The sequence below is a fragment of the Montipora capricornis genome, chromosome 10 (genome assembly GCF_036669925.1).
Source record: "Montipora capricornis isolate CH-2021 chromosome 10, ASM3666992v2, whole genome shotgun sequence".
In the NCBI taxonomy this organism is placed as follows: Eukaryota; Metazoa; Cnidaria; class Anthozoa; order Scleractinia; family Acroporidae; genus Montipora; species Montipora capricornis.
This window is the reverse complement of record NC_090892.1, coordinates 46003436-46015935: the sequence shown is the minus strand read 5'-3', so window position 1 is coordinate 46015935 and position 12500 is coordinate 46003436. Positions and strand designations below refer to the sequence as shown.

Genomic DNA, 12500 nt, shown 5'->3' with positions numbered 1-12500 from the left:
AAACATCCCCTTTAATCTAAACGACCAGACACACCAGCAAGGGACACTACTGATCTTCTGATATAGAGCTGAAAGCTGTCACTGGACCACTGCCCAAGCATCTTGATAAAGTGGCCAGAGACGCCTGCCTGAGCTGCTGCAATTGCTGCTCTAATTCGGAAGCTGTGCCCTGAGAAGGTACCTGAGATGCCAGCAGATGACAGGCGGGATTGAACAATGGTAAGTACTGGGACGTCTAGGAGGAACCATCCTGGATTCGAAAAAGTGGGCCATAACTGAAACCACAAAGATTAACAAATAAGCAGAGGGCTGAGATTGGACACTTGGAGGAGGAACCAAGGCCCACATAAATAAAGCACCCTTGGCACAATGGATCAGTTTATGAACGCTTTATACATGCATATAAATGCAAGAAGGATTGTGCTGGGAGTCCACCTTAAGGTCTTCTACGGTGAGACGAACTGCTGGGTCAAAGGGAGATTCACTTTGAACTCTCCTGCTCGGAGAAAACCAAAAAAACCAAGACAAGGCTTCCAAAAACATGATATGCTGTTTGCTGGCAAGATCCCGCTTCTGGAGGATAATCTTCACAAGGTCCTGTTACAAGCTGGCTGCAGATTTGACAAGAGTCCTGATGGTGCTTGATGTCCTTTAACACTTGTAGACAACCTGCAAGGGGATCTGCAAAGCCATTATCAATAGGGCACTTTCCACATCATATTTGGCCATAAGAGTGCCCCGCCTGTTATCTCATAATTCCGTCTATAATGAATTCCATTGTTCATCTAGCACCAGGAGGGCTGAAAAGGTTGAGAATGAGGCACCACTTTCCTGGTTGGTGTTTCTTTGGAATTATGCCAAAGCGACTCACCTGGAGATTATTTAACTTAAAGGGAGGCATCTCATATGGCCCAGCAACACGGCCTTTTACAAGTTTGTTGTGTACAAACTCATCAAAGATTGCTTGCTGAAGTAGAGCCAATGGCATGTTCCCAACCACTGAATGTAATGACACTAACGAAGAATCAAACTCTTCAAGAACAAAGTTAACCCGCTGATCAGGATGATTGAGCAACTCCACTGAAAGTCTGTCAGTATTAATGCGGGACACAAGAGGAAAATGACGCAGTGGTGAGAAAACCTGACCCAGACCTGACCCAGACCTGACCCTGTACAGGCATGGCAGAAAGTGGCTGGCAAAATGTCCAATGAATTGCCATGTGTTTACTCAATAGGCGATTGATATAAAAATGGCTGGATATTGGCCTTGTTCCTTTTTGTGTGTTAAGGGACCTTGACTCGGTCTTGTCCATAAACACGCAAAAAAAGAACTTGCCCAATATCCAGCCAATTTTTGACCTCACATATGGTCAATAACCCGTATATATTTTTGTTGTTTATTAAATTTGAATTTGAATTAGACATTTTATGCTTGACACGACTATTTTGTGCTTCTTCTGTTTTGGAGGGTTGTGTTATGATATACACGTACACGAACATGGTGTAGGAAAAGGAAACACAATTTTTAATGTGCAGATGCATATGTGAGATTGCTAGTTGAAATAGAGTGATGCAACTTTTTTTGCATTCTTTGTGGTACTGTACAATATACATGACTTTATAATTTCAGCCTGTGTCCGGAGCCAAAGGTTTGTTGAGTATTGGGGCAATAGAGTTTCTGTCACACCTGAGGCAAGATGTTGATCCTGAACTGTATCAGAGCGTTGATAATGTGATTCATCAGCTGCTAACTTTTCCTCAAGAGGATGCTGCAGGTCATGATCAGCGCTGTTTATATAAGGAGCATAATCCCGTGGAGCAATTTCAGGACCATAGTGGCAGTGAACAATCTTCTGGTTGGTATTCTGTTTCTTGGCTTCTGACTTACCCTTTCTCTCCCAAGAGTGACACTTGTAAATTTTACTCTCAGACCGTCTAATGCTAGACAGTTTTACTGGTCAATGCCCAGGGACTCGTCAGGATGAAAGAATTAATGGTCAATTTCAGCAGACTGATATGTCCAGATTTGCAAGTACAGTCGGACGTCGATTATCCAGACCCTTAGGGACTGGCCCTAATAGTCCGGATAATCAAAAATATGAATATTAATGAGTCAACACTGAATATATTTGTAAACCATAACATTTATTCGAGAATCATGCAAGAATGAACCAAACAAGTCATTTCTACCTAAACTGTTCAAGTAAATCATTTTTCTTCAAGTTTCTACAGCGTGTATGTGTCGCTAATTCCATCATTCTTCGAAGCTGCATAAGTTGAATAGCCTCCACATTGTTTTGTCTCTCCATCCATGTCAAACACTTTTTAAAGCATTCAACAGCTTCAGTGTTTGTAACAGTTTGCTCATCTTGACTCTCATCCTCCTCGTCGCTACCTTTATCTTCAACTGAAGACTGTCTGACAACGCTCGCTAAAATTTGTTTGTCTGACAACTGCAATTGGTGTGCCAGCTGTTCTTTGCTGTATGAACCATGCGTATAGGGGTTCATCCAGCTGTTCATCATGTGCAACTTTCAATGATTTTCGTTTTAGTCCATGATCGCTCTCCAAGTTGTTGACAAAGTTCATAATCTTGTCTTTGATATTGAGGATGTCCGAAATCAGCTCTTTACTGACGCCGTATTCACTGGATAAGCTCGTTCCTTTTTTCGCCTTTTTCCAATGATCGTAGAATCATTGACTGCTTATCTTGTATAGAAAGAATTGAATGCTTACGCTTTGCCGACCTGATGGAAACACTTTTCATGACACAAGCTTGTGTTTATCATACCAACGCTGATCGGGGAAGCAGAGTGTGAAATTGCACTTCGCTACAAAACAACTCTGAGCCAATGAATGCTCAATGAAATGCACTGCATTAGTCACGGTGCGTGTTAGGCACGTTTAAGATCACTCGAGCAATAAACTTGCCCTTAATTGTCTTTTGATGCGAAACAAATTCAGTTCTGACTGGAATTTTATAACAGTACTCAGTTCGGCGTAAGATAGCTTTTCTACAGATAATGAATGTGACTAATTAATATTCATGAAAAAAAAAATCGGACCAGAAAAGCTAGTCCAGATAATTGAACTTCAACATCACTCATTTCTTGGAATACGTCAGACAATTTACATCACTGTGAAGTGTCCCCCAAATGCTGATCCTCAAGAAAGAAACTGTTGCATTTACCCTGACCTAAAGATAATGCAAACCTTTACCCAAACCTTATAGGTAGGAAATGCTTTGACTAAAAGGGACACTTGATGTTAGATATCGATAAATTGGGCGTGCATCCAATTACGGTACTTGTGTTTCTGGAACTAAGGGAATTCTGATGGCATGAGAGTCATGTTTGATTAACCCATTGACCCGTCGGACTCAGACTTTGATAGACTTTACTCTGTCTAATGCAAGACAATTTTACTTGTCAGGGGGGTGAGGTTCAGGAGTCAGTGAGTTAACAACCACTACCTACCCATTGACCCCTGGGACCGAGACTTGACCCATTGACTCCCAGGGGTTCCCCATTGACAAGTAAAATCGTCTGGCGTTAGACAGAGTAAACTACTAAGTCTGGCCGGTTTAGGCCAGTTTGGACGTCAAAGGGTTAATGGGGTTTTTCAGTGAGTGATCAATAGATTTTAGCTCTGTGTAATGCCAGACAATTTTACTACTCATCCCAGGGATGGATCTAGTCAGCTACCCCCATTCCTTAGTGGTGCACCCCTTCCTAAGAAAAATCCTGGATCCGCCCGTGCATCCTATGAAAAGTGAAGCTTACATGTACTTGAAAGCATATTGACGCTTCTTGTGTACAACATTTACACCACAGCTTGTTTTGAAATTGTGAAGAATGAATAACAAACATGAATCTGATTTTAGGGCATCCTGGCTCAAATCGCAAACAGGCTAAAGAGCAGTCCATGCAGTCTGTGTCCCCAGTGACTGCACAGCCATTTGCTTTAAAGAATGGTATTCATCCTCATTATGATACCAAATCTGCAACAGGATTCTTTGAGGAGCAAAAAGGTTCAGGAGAAAAAGCTCATAGCTCTGCAATTTCAGCAATAAAAATTCAGTCACTTCATGGCACGGAAAATTCATCAAGTAAGTAAACTACTTAGTCAAACGAGATTTCAAATGAATCAAGCCGCGAAGAAAGAGTGGCGAGCTTTGAATTGGTATGATGTGGTGTTCCCAATAATATATTCCAGACTTTGCCTAAACTGAGCTTTGAAGAAATTTCTTTACAATATCACTACTGGTAATTAAAAACACTACGATAATTTATTGGAGGGTAGGTGCAGTATTGAGTAAAGGTAGCAAGGAGAGAGAGAGCTCTCTCCTCTGCAGCAAGGGAGTTATCATGGCAACCGAGCCACAGTCCACCTCCCATGGGCATCCATCAAGCAAGCAAGTGCTAGGAGAGAGGAGACTGTGGACCATATGCCATGGGACCATCCAAGAAACACACCAAGCACCAGTATGCACAACCCCAGCAAGGCTTGTGTGGGGAGAGTAGCAGGCCAAGCCTAAAAAGGCTGAAGTACTGACTGCTACAGGCAGTTGCAGCCACAATCATGGTGGTATGCAAAAGTCAATTGAAAGCAAACCAAAAGACAAACAATTTCTTTTGTAATGCCAGCAATATCACAGGCAATAGCAAACGCCCAGTTGCCAGGCAATATGTAGCAATGGCAAATACTTAAAGGCAAACCTGCGGACCAGCAGGGTTGGTGGCATGGCCAGTATGCAGGGCCATAGGCAAATGCAACAAGATGCAGTACTTACCCATGAATAAGGTAAAGTGGTGGACTTATAGGGCAGGAATTTTTCTTTTTGTTTGGCCAACGCACAATGATCATGTGAGCAGAGTGTTAAATCACTAGGATTGTTGTGCAGGTTGGAGCGCAGTAGGTTGCAAATAGGCCATTTCCAAATTCATGTCTGCCTCCTCTTCAAAGCGAGTCTAAGTGCGAAGTTTTTGTGCTGGTAATTAGTTCTACTTTACATATGAATTCAGTGAAAACGAATTTTCATAAGTAAAACTTCACACTTAGACTCATTTTAAAAAGGAGGCAGACATCAACTCGGAAATGGCTTATTGCAAAGCTGACAGAGAAACCTGACCAAATGTCACAGTCATTGTGACAGCAAGGAGGCTGCCTGTGCAAGAGCCTCCACATTAGCTCCAAAGTACAGCCAACATGGATTAAAGAAGATGATCAGGAATGCCTGAGCGAGCAGCAACAATGGCAGCACCAATCCTGACTTGAAAAGGTACCCTGTATACAAGCAGCAGTGAAAATGTCTTCAAGTCAACATGACAACAGAGCATGAGAGAGGGTTGGCCAGATGAAAGGAGACACAAGGGGCCAGGAGACCTGCCTTGTCGAGGCAAACACTGCATGAGGGCAGACAAAGCACAGAGTCGAGGACGACCCATGCCAACACAGAGGCATCATCCCTCTGAAAAGGGTCAGTTCTGGAAGCTCCAAAGTTAATTTGATGGCAGGAAGGTGAAGACGCAGAAACCAAAGCAATGTCATCCAACAGGTTGATGAGGCAAACCTGATGCTGATTGGCAAACCTGCTGATTGGCAGGTGGTCATCATGCAGTGCCACAGGCAATTGCAACAAGATGGAATACTTACCCATTGCTGGAGAACAGATGAATAAAGTTACCAGTAATTCATTTTGGTAGACCTGTGGTACAGCAATTTTCTTTTTGAATTGGCCAAGGCACAATGATATCATTTAAGGTGGTTCAAACCAGTTTCAACACTTTCAAGAGACCTTGCTATTAGAAGGATGGACACCACAACAATTTATCACGTAACAGTAATGTTATGGTACCATGTAAATCATCAATTATTATTGCTAAACAAGATGCAGTCATTTTTGTGGCATAACAAGTTACCAGGAAAACCTTGCAAAAACACCCTATATTTTGGCTTTAGTTCCTCATATCTGAAAAACAACCTTGGTGGCCCCAATTTTTTACTCTACAAAAGTGATCAGCAGGCCAAGATGAAACTCTCTGCAAAGTTTAAGTAAGGTGGCTCTGATTCCACTCCACAGAATTTTTTTAAACTTTGCAGAAAGTTTTATTCTGGTACACTAAATTTCATTTCAGAAATAAAATATGGGGTCACTGAGTTCGTTTTTGAGATATGAGCAGCTAAAGCCAAAATATAGGGTGTTTTTGCAGGGCTTTCCTGTTGCTATGGTAACTATTTACATCACAAAAATGACTACATCTTGTTCAGCAATAATTGATGTTTCACTTTATATAACATAACATTGCTGTTACGTGATAAAGTGTTCTGGTCACAAGGTCTCTTGAAAGTGATGAAACTGGTTTGAGCCACCTTAAGCAGAATGTCAGATCACAAGAATGGCTGTGCAAGGTGAAGTGCAGGAGATCGCAAATTGCAAAACTAACAGAGACTGAACCTCACCAAATGCCACAGCCACTGCAACAGCAAGGAAGCTGCCCAAGAAAGAGCCTCCACAGGCATTGCAATGTACAGTCCATAGGCATCACCATTTCAACCTTCCATGGCTTGAAAAGGTGATCAGGAATGCCCGAGCGAGCAGCAATAGTTGCAGCACCAATCCTGGCTTGAAAATGATCCCTGTATACCAGCAGCAGTGAAAACATCTTCAAGCCAACATGAAAACAGAGAGAGGCTGGCCAGATGAAAGGAGACTCAAGGGGACAGGAGACCATCCTCGTAGAGGAAAACACTGCATGAGGGCAGACAAAGCACCGAGAAGAAGACAACCCTTGCCAAGTCAGAGGCAGCAGCCCTTCTTAAAAGGGTATTTCCTGGACGTCCCAATGTTAATTTGAAGGCAGGAAGGTGCGATTTGAGAATCCACAGCATTGCCGCTGACTGACAGGGGAATGAGGGGGTTGAAGGCTGACAAGGAAGAAACAGACTTACTGTAAATATTCGGGGGAGTGGAGAAAACCAAAGTAGGGAAGGGCGGAGGCAATTTGCAACAACTTAAGAATAATCAGGAAAAAATCAAGAATGTCCCTGTACAGCAGTCAAACATTTGACCTTCAGATGCCCTGCCACTGAGCAACTGGAACTACAATCCCAGATCATAACTTTCAAAAAAGCTAAAGGCCCCTAAATAAATTTGAATGGTGTCAACTTTTGCTTCAACATGCATTCAACATTTTATTGAATCAAATGTTAGGAGTGCTTGAACAGGTTGTTCAAAATTGTAGAAAGGGTAAAATATGTTGAGAGCTTGAAGAAAGTGTGTTGAGTCAAATTTAAACTGATTTTATTAAACTTTCATGCAAGGTCAATTCATCATTTCTTTTGCTATTATTGAAAATGTTGGATAGAGTTGAAGGTGTTTAAACAGTGTTTAAACAGTGCTCACATCTGGCTACAATAATACTGATGATGTTGTCTTCTGTTGTCTTGAACTTTTGTGTAATAGAATAGGCAACTGAAACATGTCACAATAATAAGATTGCAGGGCCTGGGAAACTGAAAGCAAAATAGGGATTCTGAAATCAGTTTTTTTTATACAAAACAATGCTTTTTTTCGAAATAAATTAAGCTTATTTTTAAACAAACAAATTAAAAAGAAGTATTTTCTGTGCCTTAAATTTCCTTTCCTTTGTTGGAGTGGAATTTCTCTTAATTATTAAGTTACAAGTGATTTTGCATCAATTATTCCCATTGTGTTTATAGGAAGTTTTAATGAAAGTCAGTCAAACCTGACATTTGTCCCTTGGATGCCTTTGTCAACTAGTGACAGGAACATTCTGTCCGTGACAGCTAGCCGTTTGCAGAGTCGGAGCCAATCATTGATATCCAATTCTTGTGAATTTCTGAGAGATGTTCTTTTCAAAGATTTCCCTGCAGAAATTTTCTTGCAAAGACCAAGTTTGCTTCAGGTGAAGAGTTACCCAATTTTGTTATTGTCTTACTTGACTTTAAGTGGGCTGTTTACATGGAGCAAGTTGTGTTCTAAAAACACATTGTCATATTAATATTAAGTTAGCATATTTGTAATAGCTTATTAAATGGGTGTCAAAGAGGGGCAAATAGGCCAGTCTTATGTTATAACGGTTGGGTTGGATTGAGCATGATATGGAGACCAATGCTGGGACTCAAATTATTTCTCCCACATTAGCCTCCATTTCATACTAGATCCAGTGTTGTTCACACTGATAGTTTAACGCCCACGTCGCCAGTGGAGGGTAGGTGCCCAGGAAGCCTGGGGGCTGCAACCGCAGTCACATCCCCAAGGCGCTAGAACACCCGACTGGCCTGCCCAACCCGCAACCAAGCCACAAGCCCCCCGCGCCGGCCACCCTAAGGCACCTGTCACACTTGAGCCAGATAGCTCAGTGGAAACAAAAATAAATAAAGAAAGAAAATACAAAAAAAAAGAACACACAAAAAAAAAAAAGAACACAAAAAAAAAAGAACAACACTCACAAAAAAAAAAAAGAATACAAAAAAAAAAGGGGGGGGGGGATAGGGAGGGAATGCCGAGAACCACTGATCTCCTAATCTGACTCACAACGCCACGCCAACAGAGCAACAAACACGCTGCAAACACATTGGACAACAACGCATGCACTAAGCAGGAATACCGCTGAACCATGTCAGCCCCAGGGCTCCCACAACCTAAAGAGTGCTGCAAATGCTACAAAAACGCATAAAAACGCTAACAAACGCCTGCAAAACGCTACTGACCGGACTCGCTCCCGGTCGTGAACCATGTAACTATAACAAACGCTACAGAACGCACCAAAACGCTAAACAAGGCTACCAGACGGCCAAGACACTAACAACCGCCTGCAAAACACTACTGACCAGACTAGCTCCTAGTCGTTAACTATGTTAAATTTCATTTAACTATATTTAACGCCCACGTCGCCAGTAGAGGGTAGGTGCCCAGGAAGCCTGGGGCCTGCAACCGCAGTCACATCCTCAAGGCGCTAGAACACCCGACTGGCCTGCCCAACCCGCAACCAAGCCACGAGCCCCCCGCGCCATGCCGAAGGGGTCTCCGGGTAGGAAGAACCCGGAGCAAGGGGGCTCGGGGCAACTAGGCCTAAGTCCCCGATAGCCCAAACCTGAGGCACCCACCCCCGCTGGTAACCAGAGTAATCCACTACCTGTTACGCCACCAACTGGTAGGAAACACGGACAATGGAACTTACTGGAGTTCTGATATAGATCTGGTATGCGTCGCTCGACCAACGCCCCAAGGTTTTGATCAGGTGATCCGGAACACCCCGTGCCGCTGCAGTTGTCGCCGCCCCAATCCGGAAACTATGGCCGGAGTAGGAGCCGGAGTACCCAGCCCCATGTAGGATAGACTGCAAAAAGGAAGATAGCTGCTGCCGGGTAAGAGGACGACCATCACTAAACAAGAACAGGGGCCCTGGAGCAGACCCACGCAGAGACAAGTAAGTGCCCAACGCTGTTATGGGACACACAGAGCCCGAGCCACGCCCCAAGTAGATATCACAACCCACACGGAAGGGGTCTGTCTTGGAGCACTTGATACGGACTTTGAAACAAGAGGGATTCACCAAGGAGTCCGCTTGCAGGTGGCTAACAGTCATATCGGTGTGAGGATCGAATGCCGAGTTGACCGTGAATTCGCCTGCACACAAAAACCCAAAAAATGCCAAGCAGCACGCAGCCCACAACATTACATGGTCTCTAGTAGACAGGTCCAAAGAGCACTGAATGACCTTCAGATGATCAACTGTGATAGGTAGGCGCCTGGGTGACACTGGACCTTGAACTCGCTTAATGTTCCTTAGCAGACGCTGCAAACGAAGACAGTTGACTAGCAGATCGGGAAGGCCATGGTCAATGTGAAGGGAGCGCACTGCTGATAGATAGACCTTGATGGAGGAATGGTTCAGGTTGTCGGCCAGGAAGGAAGCAAAGCGCATGAGAGTCTCCTCAGTGGCTGGGGGGATGGAGTCATCCTGGTTTGCACGTCCATCCTGGCGGCAAAAGTCTATAAATCGACGTTGGGCAGATCGGTACACTCGTCCGGTGGAAGGTGCAAGACCTTGGGTAAGTAAGAACTGACACTTTTGAGTCAAGGCATCTGAAGGGCTGCCAGAAGGGAGGCAGGAATAGGAGACGGGGTAGGGTCGGCCTGTTGATTTCAACCTGCCTGCGTTTTACGTTGGACACCAGGAGTTTACCCTCCAGGAAGGTCTGTGGTTCCTGATCCCCAGCTCGGAGATTGACTGTAAGTAGATCCGCCAACTCCACGAACTGGCCCGCGATGATCTTCTTGGCCAATTTCGATGGGACTGGTGCATGACCAGGACCAACAATGAAAGCCTTCTCAGACGTAGGCACTGATCCAGAGTTACCGAAACTTGGCAGGCTGCTGGATACACTGGGATTGCGAATGGAGAGGTGATGGGGGCCACGAAGCGGGCCGAGCTTGAGTCAGTGATGGGCGACACAGGAGAAAGAGTAGGAATGAAGGCAGGCAAAGTAAACGTACCTGATGACGCCCCAAAAGCCATAGATGAGTCACTGACATCACAAGAAACAGCAGTCGATCCGGAGGAGCTAGATGGAGTGACGCCAACAGAAGTGCCAGGGACGGAGGGGGGTAATGGCGAGGAGGCGCTCCCTTGAATTGAAGAGATGATAGTTGGAAGGGTGCTTCCAAGCGTGCGAACAACAGCCTCAGCGATTGAATAGACGGCCAAAGATGCCACAGGGCCAGAGGGAGCTGTAGAAACCACCATTGGCGCGGGGGACAAGAGAGGTATGTCCTCCGAACAAAGTCCAGCGGACAAGCTATTGTTGGTTGAACGAGGTAGGTTCGGCATGATGTATGATCGAACACCAACCAGCGACGAGCGAGTTAGAGGCGACCACGAAGGCACGAAAGAGCAACGAGCGAGTAAAGACAAACCAACAAACAAGACAGAGGGCGAGGAAACCACGGTCGATGACGGAAGAAATCCTTGTGTTTTTTTTTTTTTTCTGTTGTTGTTTTATCCTTTGTTGACCACAAAAAAACAAACCAACAAACATGACAGAGGGCGAAAGAAAACCACGGGCGATGAATGACGAAATCCTTTGGCCACGCTAACGTATCGGCGAGCACACTATGGTCCAGGAACGAAAGAGCGACGAGCGAATGAAAGACAAACCAACAAACATGACAGCCGCCAAAGAGAAACCCTGGTCGATGACTGACGAAATCCTTTAGATTTTATTCCTTTGTTGACCGCAACTGGGAACGGCTACACTAAGCCTGCCAAAATAAACGCCACGCTAACGTATCGGAGCACACGATGGTCCAAGGCACGAAAGAGCAACGAGCGAGTAAAGACAAACCAACAAACAAGACAGAGGGCGAGGAAACCACGGTCGATGACGGAAGAAATCCTTGTGTTTTTTTTTTTTTTCTGTTGTTGTTTTATCCTTTGTTGACCACAACTGGGAACCGCTACACTAAGCCCACCAAAGAAACGCCACGCTATCTGAGCGACAAGCAGACTATCGGAACAGGTACAAGAGAAGGTAAGACAAACCACAACACGGTGGTGAAGACGAGACGGAATGAAAACGCTGCGGTCGAAGATAGAAGAACTTCTATTTCAACCTGGACAGCGACCGAGATAGCCAACGAAGCGAGAAGAAGAACGCCGAGAACCACTAAACTCCTAATCCAACTCACAACGCCACGCCAACAGAGCAACAAACACGCTGCAAACACATTGGACAACAACGCATGCACTAAGCAGGAATACCGCTGAACCATGTCAGCCCCAGGGCTCCCACAACCTAAAGAGTGCTGCAAACGCTACAACAAGGCATAAAAACGCCAACAAACACCTGCAAAACGCTACTGACCAGACTCGCACCCGGTCGTGAACCATGTAACTATAACAAACGCTACAGAACGCACCAAAACGCTAAACAACGCTACCAGACGGCCAAGACACTAACAACCGCCTGCAAAACACTACTGACCAGACTAGCTCCTAGTCATTAACTAGGTTAAATTTCATTTAACTATATTAAAAAACATTTTTTAAAAATGGATTTTCATGTTCTCTCTGGTACCTTATATGCATGCTGTTCTGTATCACCATTTGATACTCTTTAGATTATTACTTTTATTAAAATTTCAACCTCAGATATATATTGCATTTCTTGCTCTCTGATTGGTTCAGTCAATCTTGGTTACCAGCTCATATACCACATGACCTAATATGGAAACTGATTGTCACATACACATACACACGTACATACATATTATTTTTATCTAATATAACAGTTTACATTTAAGGGGGTCTGGAAATCCCTGTTCAATGTGGAGTGCTCTAATCCCAGATAGGTAAACCTTGATGGAGGAGTGCGGAATTCTTGCGGCCAGGAAAGTAGCAAACAGGCACAGAGTCCATTCGTCCTCTGGGTGGTGGGAGCCTGAGGAATGGAGCTTACCAAGTTGAGTGCAG

General features: G+C 44.3%; 1 protein-coding gene across 2 annotated transcripts in view; it reads left to right on the top strand.

Moving 5' to 3' along the window:
* Nucleotides 1-12500, top strand: part of LOC138018594 (rotatin-like) — a 52717-nt gene that overhangs the window by 5002 nt on the left and 35215 nt on the right. For both annotated transcript variants that reach the window (XM_068865287.1, XM_068865288.1), the window contains exons 3-5: nt 1631-1856; nt 3884-4108; nt 7723-7928. In XM_068865287.1, coding sequence (XP_068721388.1) covers nt 1631-1856; nt 3884-4108; nt 7723-7928 — 657 coding nt within the window. The remainder of the gene's footprint in view (nt 1-1630; nt 1857-3883; nt 4109-7722; nt 7929-12500) is intronic.